The following is a 23223-nucleotide window of genomic DNA, read 5'->3' on the forward strand; positions in this document are numbered from 1 at the left end:
TTGAAATAAGTTGAATGCTGTAACTCGAAAATCTAAGTCAGACAAAGCTTTCTAGGCTAAGCATTTGCATCATTTTTTGCAAAAAAACATTGCTCGGAGCCCAGTGCTTATCATCATCCAAGTTAACACTCAAAAAAACACAAAAGATACGAACGTGGCTGGTAAAAAAAATCCAATTTAAAGTATCACTTTCATTGCGGATCCTCAGTGAAATTATGCTTAGATTTTTCATCAGAAAGAAAATCAGGTCTCAAAGATTCATGCCATCATAGGATCCAAGAAACACGAACCGAACAAACGAAAAACTCCGACTACAAAGAGGAAAAGAAGATCGATCGGAGATGGAAGAGTTGGAAATTTACAACAATAGTCTAGCAGGGTATTATTCGCTGCACCTGTTCATAGCAAGGCACAGCGACTCAACAGATTCCTGCCATGAAATGTTAGCCCTCTTCCTTCGAAATGATGGAAACCCTAACCTTGACGCGCAAGGCAGAGGAAGAGATCCATCGGAAGGCTTTTCCTAGAAAACACAAACAACACGCATCGAGCCTGAACTTTCAAAATCTCAGCTTGAACTAAAAAGTAAAAAGCTTCCGAATCACTGCTTAATGGACTCACTTCCACTCCTCTCCGGGACGGGCACCAGAACGACTACGAGCCGCTTCCTGCGGCTAATTATATGGTAGCGAAAGAAATTAGGGCATTGAAAGGAGGATCGACTCATACGTGAAATGACGCAAGTACCCACCAAAGCGGACAGATGGTATCGTGTTTACACATTTAAGGTTGGCCTGGTTCACTCTATTTCACCGGGTTGATCCTCCGGTTTAACTTATGAACCATGTGAAAGTACTTTATTGTGTATAAGTGTGTTCAATAGAAATTGAGTACTTTCTTGTGTTAGTGTGTACAATAAAAAATTTAGTAAAAAATGGAAAATAAATTTATTAATAAAATATTCTAATAGATTTAACTTTATTAAGATAATTTTATTTAATTTTTTAATTAAAAAATAAGATAAATAATTTAATTTTTTAAAATAAAATAATTAATTAATTAAATATAAAAAATAATATATTTAAACAAACATGGTTACTTTTATAATGTCTAAATATTTTAAAATAAAATATTAATTAATTAATTTTGCCTTCCTCTGTAGCCATCCCCTGCTCTGTCACCCACAAGAGGAACAAAGAAGTTTTGAATTTGGGACCAGGCATCGACGAGCGTCGATACAGGGATTGTCGATAGGGAAACTTGCACTATCAGATAATGGATTCTACTACTTTGTGGAAGTTTATTGTGGCAAAACGAAAGGAATCATCAGTTTTGAGGACAGAGATTGCTCCTGCCTTGAGATTGGTTTTGGAGGATTTTGTCTCATAGAAGGATGAGAAGTGGAAGGATAAGATGAATGACAATGATGCCGGGGGTTAGGACTTGTTGAAGCTAAGATGTTTTTGTAGATGGTTGTAGCCTTGAAGGGCATGGCAAAGCTTGTTGCTGGATTAGTGTTAAGTGTCAAGTGAAATTGATACGTGAGTGTAATGAACTTGAATTGAAATGAAGAATTGAACCATTTTGGAATCACTTGTAACCTTGTCCCGTTTCACCTTTTTCTTTTTGTCTTATGAGTAACAAGTAAATGTATAAATTAAATATATTTTAAGTAAATAAATATAAAAATGAGAGGGATTTGACTCTTCTATTTCAATTAAATCGTTTCCGGCTCTGATCACCGGAGTAACGAGTCCCAAACTCGGATCCGATCTTTTTAATGTATCCGAGATGAATGCGGCATCTGAATCGGAAAATTCTTATTAATCTAAAATTTTCGGCGGAAACGGAGGTCCGTCCAATTAGTCTCGTTTTGTTTGCTTGCAATGTCTGGACCGACAAGCCCTGTCATCGAAGCCTCCACCGAAACGCGAATCCTTTGACGTCAGCCCACACGTCTTCCAATATGTAGGACTCGAACGACAACTACGTCTTCAGGCTGACAGTTCTGACTTCCCCCGCTCCTTATAAAACCCACCACTCCTAACCTCTGCTTCTACAACATCCATCGGCAACGAGAGTCTAGAAATCGATCCCAAATGTGTCCTTCCGGCCGCTACCCTCTAGGGGAAACTTCAGTTCTGCAGCCGGTATTTGATGTCCTGGACTCCGACCGGGACGGTAAGATAAGCGCCGACGACCTCAAAACTTTCTACGGTGCCTCTGGCGCCGCCACCGAAGACGATATTGGGTCGATGATCACGATGGCCGACGTGAACAAGAACGGGTACGTGGAGTTCGAGGAGTTCGAGCTGGTTGTGGGTGAACGGAAGTCGTCGTCGTCGTCGTCGTCTCCGAGGAAGGCCGTGATGGAGGGGATGTTTAGGATGATGGACAGAGACGGAGACGGGAAGGTGGGGTTTGGGGATCTCAAGGATTACATGGCTTGGGCGGGGTTCGCGGCCAGCGACGAGGATATCAGGGCGATGATTCGGATGGGTGGTGGGGATGAAAAGAACGGCGGCGTTTGCTATGAGGGGTTGATGAAGATTCTGGCTGCTGGTATCTCCGCATGATCTGCGTCGCCGGAATCCAGGAATTTGTCTCGTGGGAGACAGAGAGGCTCTCATTTTATTTTCTTTTTTCTTTTTGATTTCATCTCCGTCATGTGTTAGAAGAGCTGTCAGACTTGATTCGGCCTTTTCTTTTGGCTCGTCGATGTATGGAATCTTTTTCCCCACTGTCGAAGAAGATAGGCGACGCCGATTTTTTGTTACTTTCTTGGAAAGACACTAAAAATATGGAACTTTAAATGCCATTAATTGTTGACTGAATCAACCTTCGGCCATTGACAGCTGACTTAGACAGATTGCAGGCCAAGGAAACTAGTAAGGGGCGAGCCCACCCTGCTTTTTGTTAGGCCAGTGCAAGCTTAGGGAAAGTGATGTTTGACTTTATCCCCGCTGTCGAAGAAGACGAGGCGAGGCCGATTTTGACCCCGGCCATCAGAAACGGCGCCTGAATTTACATTCGGAATTGACCGCTTTAGAGAGAGCGTTGGCCAAGGCAACTAGTAAGAGCCAGCCCACGTAGATTTAATACACGCTAGGCAAAGTGATATACAATTCGAATTCATTTTCACTCACTCAAAATCGTATGAGTGTGTAATTAACTTTCACTCGTTTTCTCTCTATGTGTCTCTCTGCATTCTTCTCAATATGCTATCTCTCTCTCGACGCTCCTCTCATCGATGTCGGTTATGAACTTTGACACTGATTTTGAGTTCTCTTTCTCAATGTTCCTCTCGCTACTCCTCTTATTGCTCTCCTCACCCCCTCTCAAAAAATTTCGATTCCAAAGAACAAAGGGGGGTTAGTCCACAATGAATTTGAATTGAAATGAATAATTAAATTGAACTTAAATGAATTGATTCAACTTCAACTCATCCTTGGGTGTTAGTGTAGACAAGTTCAAGTGCACTGGAAAATAGATTCCAATGTTAGTGCCCCAAATGAAAAGTATGATATAAATAAGAGAATGAATAATATTTTATAATTTACTTAAATAAAACATATATCTAAACAGATAATTAACCAAAATATACATGGTTACTATACTTAAAAGTGATTTAACGTGTAGTATTAGAATATATTAATATCCTAATTAATGAAAAATTATATTATATTACTTAATGATTATATTTTATTATAAATTAATACAATAATTATGTGTGACTAGAATAAATTATTTAAAAATAATAATAATAATAATAAATAACATAAGTGAATATAATAAATAAATAAATTATTTTTTAATAACATAAGATATGTTTTAACATTAAAAACAATTAATTTAATACAATAATAAAAAATAATAATATAATAAATATATATATTTATTAATAACATAATATATATTTTTATGTATTATTAATTAATAATATATTATCACAAAATTTAAAACCATTGGTTTAATTAATTATAGCAATGGGACAATTAAACTAAAATAATTTATTAAATATTTATTTTAACAATATTTTAATTATGATTATTAAGTCACTAATTTAATATAGGGGGTTAGTCCACAATGAAGTGGAAATGAAGTGGAAAATTGAATTGAAGTGAGATGAATTGTTTCCACTTCAATTCATGTTTGGGTGTTAGTATAGACGAGTTCAAGCGGCTGGAAAACAGATTCCAGTGTTAGTGCCCCCAAATGAAAAATATGATATAAAAAAGAGAATAAGTAACATTTTATAATATACTTAAATAGAACATATACCTAAACATCTAATTAACAAAAATAAGCGTGGTTACTACACTTATAAGTGATTCAACGTGTAGTATTAGAATATATTAATATCTTAATTAATGAAAAATTATATTATATTACTTAATGATTATAATTTATTATAAATTAATATACTAATTATGTGTGACTAGAATAAATTTTTTAAAATAAATAAAAAAGTTAAAAATAACATAAGTGAATATAATAAATAAATAAATAATTCTGTAATAACATAAGATATAGTTTAACATTAAAACTCATTATTTTAATAAAAATAAATAAATACATAATAAATAAATAAATATATTAATTTATCAATAACATAATATACATTTTAAATATTATTAATTAATAATATATTAAAAAAACGAAAAACTAATGATTTAATTAATTGGTTAATTAAACCAATTATGACGATGTTTAATTTTTCCTAACTTAGGAAAAATTAAATATCGTCTTCGTCTTCCTCTGCGGCGATCTTGGCAACGACGACGGCAGCGGGCAACGGCGACGCTCCGACGGTGCGCCGAGAGGGAGAAAATAGGGAGGCCGAGAGAGAAGAGAAGCCAGGAGGCCGAGGGGCTCTGGCCTCCCGTGCTCTGCGACGGAGGTCGAGAGAGGGAGGAAGGAAGGCCGACGGGGGGGGGGGGGGGGGGGGAGAGGCGGAAAGAGAGGGAGGACGAGGGGCTCTGGCCTCCCGTGCTCTGCGACGGAGGTCGAAAGAGGGAGGAAGGAAGGCCGACAGGGGGGGGGGGGGGGAAGAGAGGGAGGCCGAGGGGCTCTGCGACGGAGGTGGGGGCAGAGGGAGGACGGCCGACGGGGGTGGGGGCAGAGGGAGGAAAATCGTGGAGGGGGGGAAGAGAGGGAGGCCGAGGGGGCTCTGCGTCTGGAGAGACTGACGAGAGGGAGCATTCCTCAGCGGCAGGCCAGTAGGCCACGATGACGGAGGCGGCGCTCCGACGATACGCTGAGAGTGAGAAGAGAGGGAGGCCGAGAGAGAAGAGAAGCGGGGAGGCTGAGAGGCTCTGCGACAGAGGCTCGGCCTCTCGTGCTTTGCGACGGAGGTCGAGAGGGAAGAGGGAGGAAGGCTGACGGGAGGGAGAAAGGGAGAAAGAGGCCGAAGGATCGCGGGGGGGGGGGGGAGGGATGGGGAAGGAGCCTTGGTTGATTCACAAAATAGGTGTGAATCCAAATTCCCCGATTTTTGCCTGAGAGAATGAAGTGACGTAATTCACTTGAAGAGTAATTCATTCTACACTAAGGGGGGGGGTGTTAGTCAACTTGAAGGACGAGATGATCTTCAACCGCATAACGCCCTTAAACACTTGAAGTCGATAGTGGAGCGCAGATGAAGCTTCATCTCGATGCTGGGGATGAAGGGGTCCTTCATCTCCACGGTTTAATTTCGATCATGTGGAAGAAGACCTTGTTTGATCTTCTTTGAATTGAAAGACGGGCAACGCTCGGTTTTTTCCCTCTCTCTCCTCGCACCCCCCATCGCGCGTCGTCATTTCTCATTTTTTTCTTCCTCTCTCCCGCACTCCCTCTCTCGTCTCCCTGCGCCCCCGACGTCACTGCTGCCAAAATCGATCTCGTCCTTCGTCTCTGGCCACCGTCTCAGTTCCCTCTCGTCTCCGGCCTCATCTCTCGGTCTTCTCTCGGCCTTGCCCTCTCTCTCGCACCCCCTCTCTTGTCTCCGTGACTCCCTCTCTTCTCTTGGACTCGCTTCTCTCTCTATTCCCTCCCGACGTCCCTTTTTTCTTTGTCTTCTCCCTCTCTTCTCCCTTTCGGCCTCCCACTCCCTTCTTTCTCTGGCTAGTCTCCTTTCCCCCGAAAATACCTTTCGATTTCCCCATTTCCATTTCGATTTTCTTCGATTTTGGACATTTGGGCATCGATTGCTTAATATCTACTTCGATTAGGCATCGATTTCACCCGTCGGCTTCGGATTTCCCCAAATTTCAGAAGGTATGCTTAAACCCTAATTTTTTTTCATTAAATTAGTGTTTTATTTGATTTAAATTTATTTCCAGTGCATTATTGGGGGTTATTTGTGCATTATTTTGGGATTTAGGGTTACGGTTTATAGTCTAAATTCTTGATTCGTGTATGGATTATTTTTAGGGTTTGCTGCTCGGTATTTAAGGGTCCAGTAATTAGGGTTTAGGGTTTATGGTTAAGGATTTAGGGTATTTTAGGGATTAGGGCTTTTAAGGTTTAGGGGGTTTAGGGTTTTTAAGGTTTTGGGAGTTTTGTGTTTTTAAGCTATAAGGTTTTTTGGGTTTAGGGTTTGGAGTTAGGGTGTAGGGTTTAGGGTTTAGGGCTTTTAATGTATTAAGTAATGGAATTAGTGTTTTAGGTTTAGAGTTTAGTATGTGATAGGGTTTTTAAGGTTTTGGGGGGTTTTGTGTTTTTAAGCTCTAGGGTTTTTTGGGTTTAGTGTCTGGAATTATGGTGTAGGGTTTAGGGCTTCTAAGGTTTAGGGTACTGTGTTATGGAATTAGTGTTTAGGGTTTAGAGTTTAGTAGGTGATAGGGTTTGATGGTTTATGGTTTAGGTTTTATTAGGGGTTTTTTAGTCCAATTCAAACAAGGTTGAGTCGCCTACATGGGCATCCATTAGCCAACGAAACCCGACCCCCATCACCGACGAGGTACAGTTCGTAGTGACTGCGAAGTTATATGGGGCTCTACCAGGGGTGTTCGGTGAATTTTGACTTGATGTGTGTGTTTTCTCATTGTTTAGTGTATATGCAGTAGTGAAAATAGTTTAATTAATTTTGAAATGTTTTAGAATGTTGTTGAGGATTTTTGAAGTGCTATGAAATGTTTTTGCGATGTGGTGAGGAGATTCGGGTGTTATATATATCCACCACATGGTATTTTCTTTTTTTTGTGGTTTCGATTTAACCCTTCGGCTTTGATTTTTCTCAAATTTCATAAGGTTAGTCTAAACTCTATTTTTTTTTATTAATTTAGTGTTGTATTTGATTTTCCTTATAGACAGCTACTTGTGATTGATATATCTTACTTTTGATATTGTTGAGAACTTGTTGACCAATGCCATTTCAGCCATTGTTCTAAGATTTTGTTTTCCAATCTTATTTTTTTGGAGTAGGAGACTTTTGAGTCCGGAGGCCTGCTTGAGAATGTCTCATCAGGGCAATATTTATGTCCCTATTCAGAATTTTTAGATTGTTAAAAGTAAACTAGTAAAGAATTGGCCCTTTTTTTTACCATAATTATGGATTTATTCTGGATGTTCTTACTTGCATGTCAGGGCAATGCGGATGATGTAACAATTGCAGTATTGAAGGAGTAGCCTCCTCTACAAGAGAAAGATCAATCAAGGCGAAGATTTGGAGATCAGTTCATAGGGGGAAATGGGCGAGGAACAACTACCATGAAGAGAAACAATTATAGTTTGTAAATTTATAATGGATTTATAGTTTTTATTTGGGCGATTGTAAATTGATAGTAATATTTCATTTAATTTTGTTGTGTTTGATTATTGTATGGAGTTTATTTATAATGTTATGCAGTGTATGGAGTGTTTAGACTATTTTATGGAGTGTATATAAACAATTCCATCGAGTGTTTATGGAATGTATAAACAATTTTATGGAGTGTTTATGCAGGTATTATGTATATTGATTATGCCCAATTTTAAGTAGAGGTCATGCCAAATTTTATATAGGTATTATATACATAGATTATGCTCAATTTTAAGAAGAGGTTATGCCCAATCTTATACATGTATTATATATATAGGTTATGCCTAATTTTATGTAGAGGTCATATCCAATTTTACGTAAAATGTATACAAACAACGACGATTGTGATGGTCTTGAAGATGTGGGTAGCCAAGTAACATGCTTTCGAAGGCAGAGTGCATTAGAATCCACAAGAGCCGCACAATTTCGAGATGCCATATCGACTTCCATGTGGAACGATAAATGATAGTTGTATCTTATTACTTTTGAACATGCGTCGTTTATATGTACTAAACTTGTAACTTGATGATTTTAATATTAAAGGCACAAACTCGTTATTAGAATAATCTCTTTTTTAGGTTATTAATAAAGTTGTATATGTATTTATTTATTATTTTTGTTCAATTTTATTACTATATTAAACTTCATATTTAAGTCTCTGGTAAATAAAATATAATTAAAGTATGCATTTGATTAATTAATTACTTTTAATTTTGTCAAAATATATTATTAATTAATACCATGTAAAAAATCTATCTTATGTTATTAATATAATACTTTTTTATTCATTAATCATATTTATTTTTTATTTACTTTATTGTATTAGTGATTTAATAGTGGTAATTAAAATATTGTTAACTCAAACACTTGGTTTAATTAAATTATTTTTATAATTAATAAAATAAATGGTTTTAAATTTCGAAGATGAAGATGAAGATGGACTTGTCCACACTAACACCCTATTTCGAAGATGAACTTGTCCACATTAACACCTATTTCAAAGATGAAGATCATGTAGATGCATAAGATGAAGATCAAATTTCCAATTTGTTGACTAACCCCCCCTAAAGGGAGGTTAGTCAACAAAACTAAAATTTGAAGTTCCATCTCCTTCTTCGAACTAAGGGGGGGGTCAGTCAACATGACTCAGGACATGATCTTCATGCGCATTACTCAGTTCATGTCCTGAAGTCGTTAGGGAGCGCCAAACTTCATGTCATGTACATGATCATCCATGACTCCGTAGTTCATGTCCCAAAGAGTAAACGGCGAAAAGTGCTTTTCGCCCCCGATTTTGAGAATCATGTACATGACACTATTGCGGGGCTCTCTCTGTCGCACACCCTCTCTACCATTTCATTCCCGCAACCCTCTCTCTCTCTCGTCTCCATCGTCCCTCTCCGGTCTCCCTCTCTACGGCGTCTATCTCGCTGTGAACGTCCTTTCGGCGTCATTCTCTCCATATTGGACTCGCTCTCCCTCTAAACCTCCCGCTCGATTTTGACATTTGGGCTTCGATTTTTTAATTTCTACTTTGATTCGGCATCGATTTCCCCATTCGACTTTGATTTCAGCCATCGGCTTCGGTTTAATAGCCATCCTCCCTCTCCTCTCCCTTTCGACCTCCGTCGTAGAGCATGGGAGGTCGAACATCTGTTGCAGAGCTTCTCGGCCTCCCTCTCGGCGTACCGTCGGAGCGCCGCCTCTATCGGCGTTGCCCGTCGCTGTTGCCTGCTGGCTCGCCGCTGAGGAAGGCGACGATGGTTTAATTTTTCCTAAGTTAGGGAAAATTAAACTATTGTCATAAAAATCATTAATTTTTAAATTTTATTTATAAAATAATTATCGTTATTTATAAAATAATTATTTTTATTTATTTAATATATTTATTTTACAATTACTATATTAAAATAGTGATTTAATAGTCATAATTTAAATATTATTAAAATAAATATTTGATAAATTATTTTGGCATAATTATCCGATTTCTATAGTTATTAAACCAATGGTTTTAAATTTTGTGATAATATATTATTAATTAATAATACATAAAATATATTATGTACAAATATATAGTGTGATAAAGTTATGATTAAATCAATTTTTTCTCTTAAATTATTCATTTTTAGGTTAAAGTATATCATATGTTATTAATAAATTAATAACTCAACGTATTACTTTAGTTTTTGTTATTTATAACGTTATTTATTTATTATTTGTAATTAATCATGTACGTATTTCATTGGCTCGTGTAATTACCATATTAATGCACAATAAAATATCTAATTTAATTAATAAATATATTAATATATTTAATTATACATTAAATAACTTATTCGTGTAGTAATAATGATTGTTTTACCTAATTTGGGGTTTAAGGATTATGTTGTAATTAAGTGCACTGTAAAGGTTTATGGATTATTTTGTTTTTTATGTTTTTCTCATGTTGGGGCATTAACATTGGAAACTGTTTTCCAGTCCACATGAAGTCGTCAACACTAACATCAAGTGCGAAGATGATCTTTATGTACATGACTGACATGATCTTCATGTTGGACATGAACTTGAACTTCAAAAATCCATTTGGGGGACTAACACCCCCCCTCTCAAGTGTTAGTGTGGACGAGTTCATGTGCATTGGAAAACAGTTTCCAGTGTTAGTGCCCCCAAATGAGAAAAATGTAGAAAATAAGAAAATTAGTAACTTGTAATAGTATAATTAATTAAAATATAATACTTAAACATTAAATTAGGTAAAACAAACATTATTACTACGTGAATAACTAATTTAATGTATAACTAAAATATATTAATATACTAATTAATTGAATTATATATTATATTAATTAATGATTATTGTTTATAGTCCCATGTAAATGGTGATTCTAGTAATTGAAACCCTAAATCCCCTATATAGTCTTCTTAACTTCAATTTTTAATATCGCAAAGCTTAAAAAAGAAGAATTTGGCTAACATGAACCGAGTGCATAAGAAAAGTTGAAATTTGGGAATCAATGTCCACCTCTTAAACCAGCTGAGATCCAATGAAGAACTGAGCATGGAGAATGATTATAAGAATGACAAACTGTTAGTTAAAAGTTTCCTTTGATAGTCAGTTCATAACACACAAAAAAGAAATAGCACAGAAGACGAATTACTAGTGTGACCATCAAATAAATGGATCGAATTTTACTTCATGTAACAATTAAAGTACAAAACCATATTTACATTTGATAGGAGTTAGTAAAGGCTTATGTATACAGAGGCTCAATGCCTCGTAGCCCACCTTCAGCTTGCAAGAAGCAATTTAGAAACAGATGTACAAACAAGGAACTTCACTCTTGTCATTTCAAACTTCTGAGGGATTGATCAAAACCATAGTTATATTAGGAAGCAATGCGATGCAGTTGATCATATCCTGCAAGGACTCTAGCACCAGCCATCCCTGATAGTATGTTTGCAATAATTCCTCTAAACAATGTAATCGTACCTTCATGTGAAACAATATCCTGGAGGGCATGATACGTGTTATGATATTTGCATAGTTGGCCAAAAGTAATTCCTCTAAATCCTATAATTATGTACAAATAACCCCAAATTAAGTACTGAAACTAAAATTAAATAAAATGTAATACTAATTTAATAGAAAAAATAAGATTTAATCGTACTTTCTTAAATTTGGGGAAAAGCGTAGGGTGCAATCGAAGTTGAACGGAGAAATTAGGGCCATCGATGTAGAAAGTAAGCAGTCGAAATGTGAAAATCTAAGAAAATCGAAATGAAAATGGGAAAATCGAACGAAATCAGATGGTATTTTGGGGGAAAGAGAAAGTAAGCAATCAAAATCCAAAAAATCGAAATGAAAACGGGAAAATCGAACGAAATCAGAACGTATTTCGGGGGAAAGAGAATAGCCAGAGGGAGAGCCGAAACGGAGAAGAGAGGAAGAAGAGAGAGCGAGAAGAGAGGGAGGCCGAGAGGGATAAGAGAGAGGGAGAAGCGAGAGAGGGAGACCGGAGAGCGAGGTCGAGAGAAGAGAGGGAGCGGAGACCTCGGGGGCGCACGGAGACGAGAGAGGGGGTGCGGGAGAGAGGGCGAACAAAATGACAAGGAGAAGACCTAGAGACGGAGATTTGAATGAGCCGATAAGATGTCATGTACCACTTCAATAATGCAACACACTGATCAGGATATACTAGAGAATGTCCTTTGGTTACACTCTTCCCATAAGATCCAGTGGACGGCAAATATAGCTTCTCCCACAACATCAGCCCTGCTTGAGGAATGCTGTAGGTTGAGCACTGGAAGAGGAACACGGGGAAGGAGTGGCTGGCATAGCTGAAACCAAACTTCCTAAAAGTGTTTCAGACCGAGAGGCTGAAGGAGCATTGAATTAGGATATGATCTGTGGTTTCCTTCTACAAGCTACAGAATTTACTTAGAGAGTCAACAATGGGATATCCTCTTTTTTGAAGCTTTATTGGTTCAGCACACCAAATGAAATGATTGGCTTTAAGGCTTGTGATAAGCGCTTTATAGAAAGTAATTGACCACGGAAAATTACCTATTCCTTATGGACTGCTGCTCACAAGAGATCCTATCCTGTGAAGAACTCCAAAAATGCTGATGCTCTGAAGTAACCTCACAATTCAGATTTTGTACTTTCAGAGGAAGGAACATTGGGTCACACGATGCTTTATTGCCCTTTCAGTTTTTTGGTGTGTGGTGCTATTTTTGGCCAATTTGGAGTGCGTTCAGCATCATCTCATCATTTCAGGAATTCATCTCTTAATGTTTTTCTTGAAAGCTACCAGAAACAGGCCCAGCATCTCTGGAAAGCTTTAATAGCGGCAGTCCCTAGGTTTCTTTGAAAGGAAAGGAACCATAAAAGGTTTCAAAGATTCTCTTCTTCATTAGGTGGCCTCATTGAAAAGCTATTGCATACAATTCTGATTTGGGCAAGTACATACAAAGATCTACTACTTCTGCCTCTATCAATAATCTGAAAGCACTGGAATTGGTAGCCCCATTCTCCCTAAAGCTCGACCCCAGCTCTCCACTTGGATCCCTCCTCGTCTAGGGTCGTTAAGAATCTACTTTCATGGTAGTTCGAAAGGAAACTGGTCCTGCAGGTTTTGCGGTAATTGTAATGGATCATATGGGATCTGTGCTAGTAGCTTTTTCAGGGCTCATTGGGGTCAGTGACTGCAAAAGCTGAAATCAGGGCACTACTACAAGGATTCAAGCTGTATAAGCAAAATTCTTGATTCAGGTTATAGTAGAAGTAGACTTCAAGATGGTGATTAGCCGGATAACAGAAGGAGCGTCACCCAATGCCGTTTGGCTATATCTATGAACAGATTAAAGACCTATGTTATCTATTTTATATTCTTTTTCTCCAATGAAATTCACAAAAAAAGAAAGAAAAAAAGGATCTTTTCAAGCCGAAACCAATATGAGACTAGTCTCCCAGATACAAGAACTCTCTCTCTTAGACAACTAGTTTGAGACGTGGAGCATGTGTGCAATTATAAATTGGTAGACCGCATGTTGCATTTTGGATTTTCTTATTTTGGAATTCAGAGCAATTTATGCAAAAAATAGTACTTGTATTCCATTGACTTATTTGACATGAAGGAAATTACAAACAGAATGATGGCAAATACGAATCAGAAGATACTCCATGCCATGAAAGTCATTAAGTGGCCAGAAGGCAGTGTTGTGCTCTAGTATTCCCAATTTTTGTTGCCACATCACCTGATGCACAAATGGTGTATACTACCCCCCCTTTCTGGTATGTTTTATGGTAGGGGTTGCCACTTCAATCTGATAACATAGGAGGATGGGAATTCTGCATTATCCTACTTTTGATATCTTTTGATTTAATTTTCTCCAACCTTTGTGAATCACAGTACTGAAAACATTGCAGGAACTACACTATCTGTTTCTATACGAGCTTCTGGCCTGTCAAGAAGAACTTATGTTACTGGCCAACATGGGAGATCACATCAACTTAATTTTATTACTAAAATTTCACATTAACAGGTGTGAATTGATTCTAAACCTCATATATTGTTTATTCTAAATCTCATATATTGTTTGTAAATGTGTGTTTTCAGCTTGTGGTGGTAAAGATCTCTTTGCTACGTTGATGAGCTCAAAAAAGTATGTATAATTAGGTGTAACCAGATAAATTTTCATCATTATGTATCTTAGGCAGTGTTTAATTGCAATATTGGCTCGAGGGAGTAGTATGGCTTTTCTTGTTGTAGTCCATGTAAACATTATATTTAAATGATAACTATCAGGCAGTAGGTGCACTGTTTTGGTATAAAATGATTAATATGCTACTTAAAGAGCTGCTGCTATGCCAATATTTTCTTTGTTCTTTTTCAAAAATTTCTACTGCCATGATTATGGGGACAATAACTCTTTTAGCTGCTTGTCCACAATTGGTATTTCAGCTGAATCTTGTCCCACTTTGATGTTGGAGCTCTTTGGAACACTTAAATCATTGATATTGTTGATTTGCTGCATAATTCATTACTCACATTTGGCTTCTTGTCAGTGAATAAAGCTATTATAGGGAATTGTGTCTGATTCAGTACAGGCAAATAGTATGCAATTCATTATTACTGATAAAAGCAGGTTAAAGAGTCTAAAATTGATGACGAAAAATGATTTCAATGTTGTATAAAAATAGGATTTGAATGGCATGTTTATCAAGTGAGGGAAAGTCGTAATGGTTTAAAAGGTTACTCAGAAAAGAGCTGCTTATCACCCTTGTCATCATTCTGTTCCATCTTTTGTATATTTCTGATGTATCTAGTGTCAGAGTGGTTCCGTCCACTCTTATTAAAGTTTGTAGTCTGAGTTAGATACTTGGCTTTCCGCACCTTAAATGGCTAGTCTTTTCGGGTTGTATTGGTTAGGTATTTGACTTAGAACTTCGTAGTTAAGCAAGCCTGGGCGAGAGTAATTCTAGGATGGGTGACCTCTTGGAAAGTACTCTTGCCTAGGACTTTGACATGGTATCAGAGCTAGGCACGCCACGGCCCGCGTTCGTATCTCGTGAGAAGCGGCTCCAGAATGGGCGGGGTGGGTGTCTGAGTGGTTCCGTCCACTCTTGTTAGAGTTTGTGGTCTGAGTTAGATACTTGGCTTTCCGCATCTTAAATGGCTAGTCTTTTCGGGTTGTATTGGCTAGGTATCTGACTCAGAACTCCGAAGTTAAGCGAGTTTGGGCAAGAGTAATTTTAGGATGGGTGACCTCCTGGGAAGTACTCTTGCCTAGAACTTTAACATCCAGACCACTTCAATCAGTCCCAAGTTCCTGCCAAAGATTGCTCTAATCTACTATAAATGGGTGTAACTTGGTCTTTTTGCTTGCCAACCATTATCTCCACCATCTGCTTTCTATTTTGACTAGTTTTTCATTTCAATACCATTTTAAAATATTTCAGTTTAAATATATTTAAAAATCCGTTGACCTGGATCCAGGCTCCTACATGATCCTAGAATTGATGACCATTTTTAACTATATTTCTACCTTAAAGATAAGAAAAAGTCAAGTAACCATATACTAATATTAAATCTTTCATTATTTACTGAAATTGCAACATGGATAATTGTGGAATTGAAGCACCATTCTATTTAAAGGAACTTTGACTATTCTTCTTATTTTCAGCTTAAAGATGCTTTAAAATAAGTGCCCACTTTTTTGTCAATAATACTAGTAATAGGAGTATCTCAAGATTAGATTCTACAAAAATCTTTGAGGATTAAGTTTCTCTCTCAAAAGTCAAAAAGCAAAACTAGAATATATCTTGGATCCAATGGACATCAACTCGCTTATCCAATTCTTGTGATCACCACCAAATTAAGAAATCTTAAAAACATAAAAAGCACTTAAAGCACCCGCAAAAAAAATTGAGTTTGAAGATCTTAATAAAAAGAGGTCATTTCTTTCTCAAAGTATATGCCTGAAGTTTTTCTTTCTGAAGTTAGGGAAACTAGAAAGATTTCACATACACCAAGGAAACAATGGTTAGCAACTTGCATTTGTTTAGAACTTGTTACAGTCACCAAACTAATGCATACCAAAAGCGATAAGAATTTTTAAATCAGGAAGGAAGAATTCATGTTACCTATTGTCATAGAAGTTCCTAAGATGCATAAGGAAGGAAGAATTCACTTTACCTAGAGGAAGTGAATTAACCTAATTATGAATTTATAGAAAGTTAAGTTCCATTTTTAAAGAATAGAGTTTTCTTTCTTTAGAATTTTTTAAAAATAAAATGTGTAACATGATATCATCCTCAATCTCAACTATAAATTTAAAATAAAAAGTTTAAGTGTGCTTACCTTATCTTTTACATTTTATTTACGCTGACTAATATATAAAAGAACCAAGCGTTGCTCCTAAAATGGTTATGGAAGTTCAATACACTTTCTTCAAATATTTGGAAGGAATGGTTCTTGTCAAGCTTGGTGGTGTCGATCATTGGTGGTTTTCAGGGGGGAATCGGAGAGGTCTATCTTCAATTTGGAGAGCATTATACCTACTTCTTCCAAAATTTTCCTCTGTCAGTAGATTCTTTGTTGGAAACGGTAGATCCCTCAAGTTTTGTGATGATTTGTGGATGGGGTAGGAGCCGCTACAGATTACTTTTAGAAGTCTTTTTCTCTTCTTTGCACGTAGAGGCATATCAGTAGTTGATGCTTTTGAGGGGGGTAGTCTGAGCCTTCATCCCAGAAAGCGTATATCTGATACAGAGGCTTTGGAAGCCAGCACTTTGATGGATTTTGTAAACTCAGTAAAAATTCGACCTTCAGAGGCCGACAAACTCATTTGGTGGCCGGACAAAAGAGGTCCTTTCTCTGTATCATCTGCATTCGGATACATTAATGGCTGAAATCCATCTCAAATGGATCATGAGGTCTATTTTGTATTACGTCTCTATGCACCTCCTAAGATAAAATTCTTCATGTAGAGCGCCTATCGAAGCAAAATTCTCTTGCCAGACATGCTTAGAAGAAGAGGTCATCCCTCAATTGACCCTCTGTGCCCTTTTTGCAACACTGAAGCTGAAACCACAAGCCACATTCTGCTACAATGCACCTTCTCATGGAAGGTGTGGACTTCCATTCTCAGTATGATGGGGTTATAGTTCTGCATTGCAGCTGATCTGATCTCTTTCAGCAAGTCGCTCATTGGTACTCCCCTTCTGGGTCTTGGGAAAGTGATGCTCTCCGCTTGTGCTAGTTTCATTCCATTGGGGCTTTGGAATGAACGCGACTGAAGGCGATTTGATACAAAAAGTGAATCAGCGGACCATGTTGCAAACCGAGTGGTGGGACATATCTCTTCTTGGTTTCTGACTAAGAAGTCATTTTCCTCCTTAGTGGGTACCCATATTCGTGAAAACTGGAGAAATTTGGCAATGATGCACTCTGGGACAAAGGTCCAAGTTATGCAAGAATGGACCCCTCCTGATCCCTGTTACCTTAAGTTGAACTTTGATGGCTTTTCTCTTGGTAATCCTGGGATTTCTGGCTTTGGAGGGGTTGTTTCAGATCCTTCTGGTAATCAACTTTTCTCTTACGCCTGCCCTTTAGGCATATCCGATTCTGCGTCAACTGAGCTTCATGGCCTCCTCAACGGACTCTGTGTTTTCAGAGACAAGTGTAGTGGTCCCCTTCATATTGAAGGGGACTCGAAGGTGGTCATTGGATGGTGTGAGTGTGCATCTTCTCCTCCGTGGCATCATTGGGACATCTTTCGGGAGATTCTAGAAATTACCTCAATTTTATCTTGTATTTGGTCTCACATTCCGAGATCCGCAAATTTGGCAGCAAATGTGTTTGCCAAGCAGGGAGCTATCGTACAATCGTTTGTTGTCAAAGATCTGCTCCTTCCTCTTTTGTAATTTCTCTTGTTAATATAAATACATCTTTATAAAAAAAAAGACTAATATATAAAAGAACAACATTTTCTATGGAAAATAAATCACCTTGGAATTAACTTTTCTTTGGGTAATCTACCTCAAAATCTGGTATATTAATCAGATCCCCTGCCCTCCAAAATTTGATCATTTATCTGCCTAGTCGTTAAAAAAAAAGTTGCATGAAAGATCTTATTTAATGTGCATAAATCGCTATCTTTCTTAATAGATTAAATGTTTTATAAAAACTTGTCTACAATGTCCTTAACACTTGAAATAAGTTATGTGAAATGAAATAAAGCAGTGAAAATTGATGTATTTAGGTCAGTATTTTTGTTATATTTGATATTAAATCAACTAATTATTTTAAAAAATTTACTTTTTTAAATTTCTTTTCAACTAACTAAATAATAGTAGTTACAAAATAACTCTAAAATAGAAAAAAATTAAACTAAAAAAATATTGAAATAAAGAAATTTAATATTCATTTTATTTACAACAAAATAAAAAAATACTCTTCGAAGGAATTGTTAAAAAATATAATTTAGAGTTTATGTAGTGTTGTTTATTTTCTCAGAAAGCCGTTTTCTGTAGAAAGTAGTTTCCTAGGGTGTAAATGATTAATTTTAAGTACTGTTAAGTTATAAATAGTGAAGAAGATCCTTTAGACCTTATCTTTTCCCACTCTCTCATGCAAAATTCAACATGGTATTAGAGCAAGCTATGTGAGTTGAATCGTCAATTCATTGATAATATGTTCTTCATTGCTTTGTTCTATCATGTGATTGCTTTGTTTCTAATGTTTTCAGTCATTAATCCATTGTAGGAAAGCTCTCGAAGAGGTCTCTGTTTTTCTATCTTCTCCTCTCCTAGGTTAATCCTTTATCTTCAGCGGATTCTCAACTTCTGCACATGTAGTATTCTTCTTCTTCTTTTTTGTCTAACATGTCTGTGAATTCCCGATCAGAAATTTTATAATGCTTTTGCATTTGGTGTTTATCTGTGTGATTTTCCAACTCTTCTAAATCACTCTCGTGCACAGTATCTACTGCTGCTTGTCTCTCCCTTATACAAATCCTAGCACCTGTACCTCAGCATTCAAAGCTTGGGCTGGCAAGAATTTTCTCCAGCCTTTATCCTTGCCTTGGTCCCTGAAAGTTTGTAGCCTATCCAGCTGCATCTCTGCATCTGTTTATAAGGAAGTCCAACAACATCTCCATGGTATTTTTCTCTTACTTGGTATTACTTTCTCCTTGCTAGATACAGTATGTGTTTTCCCATGGCTCATTGGTCAGAACTTCCAAGAGACATCTTAACTATTAATGCATTTACTCATCGCCTCCTCATGTCCTATTCGCAAATGAATATTAGTCTTTGTTGAAGATAAGTCTCTGTTTTGTTCTCTGTTTTCATGTGATAAGTGTTGTTGAGGCAGGTTATAATTTTCACCCATAGATTTAAATCCTCTTTCTTTACAATGTTGTCTTTGCTTCATCTTTGTTCTTCGAACTTATCTCGTTTTTCATCTCTACTGAGCAGTTGTCAAATGAAGTTTCTTTTTTCACCTCCTTTGAGACTTCAGTTTCCTCTTTTGCTGGACTCTATATATATACCAGTACTGGGACAGTGATCGAAGTAAGATTGCCAGTTCTTGTAGAGCAACCAATCTGCAAGGGCGAGGATTTGCTAGGGTTGGGACACTATTCATCAATGGATAGTCGATTGGGTGTTTCAGCAGTGCTGTTTCGATTTCTGCTAGGAGGAGGAACCTGTACAGCTCAGTATACGACAAGAACATGAATGAGTAGGTGTGGCCCCATAATGGTGTGCAATAAAGCCATGACAGAGGAGCATAGGCATCAAGCTCCGGAGGGCCACTATCTGTGTGCTAGCAAGTGTGTTTAAGGGTAATCCTGCTACCCTCAAACCTCTTCTTCAAAGTGACTTCTTCCAATATCAATATGCTATTTTTTTTCTCTGTTCTCTTTTATCAATTGTCGTCAACTAACACCCTTTTCATCTCATTAATATTTGTAGGCTCCTCCATCGGTAGTTGGGGTTTAGCTTGATGGAAAAAAAATATCACTTCCTGTGGAAGCAACACGGTCAGAGTTATTATCTTTAGAGAGTTAAAGATTTGACTTCAGTTCTTGTTTTTTACCTATATCTCTCGTTTAATTTGGTCCAAATTTCATAAATATAAGTTTGGTAGTTGCATGTGACACCATGATGGCATCTACCCAGTTTGGTAAACTCTACCTTTCTTGTTGGCGGGAAGGATTTCTTAGTTGGATCTGGTGTGCAAGCTATCTCTTAATTGTGCTGGTTTGAGGTTGGGTACCCTTTTTTACTTTCACTCATCCATAGTGTGACATCTGTGCTTCGTAAATGTTTTGATTTAGAAAATGAGATTATTTGAAGTTATAACTTGGTGTACTGAGCTACACTCTTCACCTTGCTTAGACTTAGGCCCAATGCTCTTGATGCATGTTTGTTCCACTTGCCTTCACCGTGTCTTTGGCTTGTATCCTCTACTAATTCACTTCTACCTATTTTTTATGCCATCTCAAAATTGTGAAGTGGACTCTCTCTTATTCGATAAGATCAAATTATTCTATTTTGTTTTGAAACTCTTTGTTCCTGTTCAGACTTTTAATTACTTTATGGTTCAAACTTTGTCTTGTGAAAATACTTTTCGTGTTTTGGGAATTGTGTGTGTAGATCCTCTTGTTTGAGTTCTTTGGACTAATCTTCTTACTTTTGGTGTATAAAGGTGATTTTCTCCATAGTGACATATTATTGCCTTAGTTGGATTTCTACTGCCATCCTCGAGTGACTGATATTTCTACTTTAGTGATTGTTATCACTATTTTTTGTTCGAAATTATACAATGTGTTGATTTTAATTTTAATTTTATGTGTGTCATCTATGTTTCTTCTATCCTTTTATTGGGTTGTGCCCTCTGTTACGGTTGTTGGAGTCTTTTTCTTCACTAGTATATGCTTTTGCTATTTTGTCCAATTGGACATCTCGAGGTGGTTTGTTACTCAAGGAAGATAGAGGAAGATGAATGTCAAAGTATCTAGAGTTCCTATTTTGTTCAGGCTGAGGGAGAAGAAAGAAAAGAATATGTGTGTTAGTGATCTTTAGTCCAAGAACCATCTTACATTGCAAACACAAAAGCTGAAGACCACATAAAAGCCAAAAGGCAGCCGCAGAATTTTGAAGATCAATTTTGTGTAGACGACCAATTTTGTATTATTTTTTTATGCTTAAAATGGCAATTGTTAGATACACTTTGTAACAATCTGAAGTTATATGGTCCAACTTAAGGGGGAGTATTAGAAGTTATAATTTAGAGTTTATGTAGTTTTCTTACTTTTCTAGGAAAGATGTTTTCTTCAGAAAGTAGTTTCCTAGGGTTTAAGGGAGTGCAGAGACATGGATGTAGTTTTAAATATTGTTTGAGTTATAAATATTGGAGAAGGATCTTTAAACCTTAATCTCTCCCACACTCTCTCCTACAAAATTCATCAAGAATTAAATATAACAAGTATCCTAAAGGCCAACATTTTAAAGGGGGGAAATAATAATTAAACACCTGAATACTTTAGCATACGACCTTTCTAGGAACTAAAATTATGTTTAAATTAAAGTGGTCTGCCAAGTGAAAATTTCAAAAATGTTTTTTTGTTTTTAAACCACTGTATAATGTATATATAAAATATGTGTTCAATGTTATGTATTTAATGTTATGTAATCTTGTTTGGACAAATGAGAAAGATACCCTGCTTTGGACACCCTCTGCTTCTGGCATGTATAAGGTAAGAAGTTGCCACAGTCAGCAGAGGTCAGGCTTGTATTACCTCTGAAATGTGGAAACTGGAATAGTTACCTAAAATAAAATTCTTCGTCTGAGCAGTAAAATAGGAAACTCACTTTTGACAACCTTGTGGGCATAGGTGTATCCATTCAGTTTGTGGACATTAAGCGAGACTATTGCAGTGCTTCTTCCTGGATTTGGTCTTCCTTTTTGTCCAAGTGAGACTTTCAATGCTGCTTTCCCTTTACATTTAAAGATCTTGTGCAGCAAATAATATCCAGCCATTTCCCACTCTTGCGCAAACTGATGTGGAAAACTTGCATCATCTTTATCCCCTGGAGAAAATGAGATGAAAATGGATAATAGACACTTCAACTACAATTTCCGCCTTTGACATGATGATTGAAGACATTGTTCAGCACGTGATGCTTGCCAGAATTTAGCAACATACGTGGACGGGGGATGATAAAAAGCAGCTGGTAATGGTGGCCAACCTTTCTTCCCAGAAAACATTCTCAAGGGAAAATCAAATTAAATTTTGAGGGCTGTTCAAAGGGAAACCAGGGCCATTGGGTCATGGGGTGCCTTTAGAAGATGTGATGAATCCGTAGCTCTTGTTTTCTGGATCTTTTTGGCACTCTTGACTCAGTTTCTGCCAAAATAAATGCAATTCTCCAAGGTTTAATGCCTATCATGCCCACTTCTCAGAGCCTTTGGAGGGAGGTTGAAGGTGACTTAAAACTGGTAATCAGCTGGTGCAGAAAAGCTCTCAGCCTCCTTGGTGGCATCACAACTCATTCTATGAAAGTTGTAATCCTGAGAAATACGTGTGTAATTGGTCTCATGTAAACAGTTCTGCCAATGGTCTGGCAGATAGACTTGCCAAGGAGGGAGTTGATCCATCAAGTCCTCTTTGTATTGATCAGTCCCCTCGGCTTTAGTCTTGTACTCTTTTGCTTGTCCTCCTCAGTCATTTATAAAAATCATTGTTGTAAGAATCCAGATTTGGGTGAAGGAAGAGGAGAAAATTGAGAGAAAAGGGAGAAAGGGGAAGAAGAAACTTCTGAAGAGCCTGAAAGGCTTCGATGGGAACTGCTCCCAGGCTTCTTAAATAGGTGTTTTGAGTTACAAATTACAAAAATGCCCCTATACACTTAATAGATCTTAAATCTCTTTATATCTCCTTAACTACACGTCCTATGTACATTAAAATTTAACCATAATTTAACATGCAGAAGAAGATTATGTAAAGAAAAATTAACCATTGAAGTGGTAAAACGACCAAAATACCCCTGATTGTATTTTCTAACAATTGACATTCTGAAAAAACAGGTTAATGTTAATGGTACAATTCAAATATGACCCTATTAGGTATTGTATTTGTGAATACAAACAATTAGAGTTAGGCTGAGTTAGGCCTAATTAAGTTTAGGTCTGGTTGGTCCAAACTCATAGCTGAACGGGATGACCTGAACCTGACCCATTTATTAATCTAGTTAAAAGTGTGTGCCTGAACTCTACCCTCCTGGTCTGGGTCAACTCACATAAAAAGCTAAAATAAAAAAAAAGCAAAATTTAGAAATATGTAAAAAAGTAAATGCATAAATTGGATAATATATTTTAAGTTATAAAAAATTCCAGATCAATTTGATTTTATTTGGTTGAACTGATCTG

At 37.1% G+C, this 23223-nt stretch overlaps 1 protein-coding gene, 1 long non-coding RNA gene and 2 other non-coding genes across 5 annotated transcripts; 2 read left to right on the forward strand and 2 right to left on the reverse strand.

The window, feature by feature from the left end:
* Positions 1-34: 34 nt before the first annotated feature.
* Positions 35-121, reverse strand: LOC137960736 (small nucleolar RNA snoR118). The gene has a single exon (XR_011114283.1). It is a non-coding gene; the product is annotated as a small nucleolar RNA snoR118 (small nucleolar RNA).
* Positions 122-200: 79 nt separating this feature from the next.
* On the reverse strand, positions 201-274 carry LOC137960723 (small nucleolar RNA R66). The gene has a single exon (XR_011114271.1). It is a non-coding gene; the product is annotated as a small nucleolar RNA R66 (small nucleolar RNA).
* Positions 275-2005: 1731 nt separating this feature from the next.
* On the forward strand, positions 2006-2776 carry LOC137960268 (calcium-binding protein CP1-like). The gene has a single exon (XM_068807831.1). The coding sequence runs from the start codon at positions 2100-2102 to the stop codon at positions 2574-2576; it is 477 nt and encodes a 158-aa protein (XP_068663932.1). The 5' UTR covers positions 2006-2099; the 3' UTR covers positions 2577-2776.
* An 8874-nt stretch (positions 2777-11650) lies between these two features.
* Positions 11651-21400, forward strand: LOC137959887 (uncharacterized). Of its 2 annotated transcripts, XR_011114087.1 has the most exons (4): positions 11651-13589; positions 13713-13828; positions 19266-19633; positions 19764-21400. It is a non-coding gene; the product is annotated as an uncharacterized lncRNA (long non-coding RNA). The 2 variants fall into 2 exon arrangements; XR_011114086.1 differs by having other exon boundaries at positions 11651-13828.
* Positions 21401-23223: the final 1823 nt, after the last annotated feature.

This window comes from Aristolochia californica, unplaced genomic scaffold (assembly GCF_029961685.1).
Source record: "Aristolochia californica isolate CCGP_79_NKW_82.1479 unplaced genomic scaffold, dmAriCali1.0.hap1 SCAF_3, whole genome shotgun sequence".
Lineage (NCBI taxonomy): Eukaryota > Viridiplantae > Streptophyta > Magnoliopsida > Piperales > Aristolochiaceae > Aristolochia > Aristolochia californica.

Bases quoted from the DNA above. Each gene is read 5' to 3' on its own strand.
- LOC137960268 (XM_068807831.1), top strand. From the start codon at position 2,100: ATGTGTCCTTCCGGCCGCTACCCTCTAGGGGAAACTTCAGTTCTGCAG.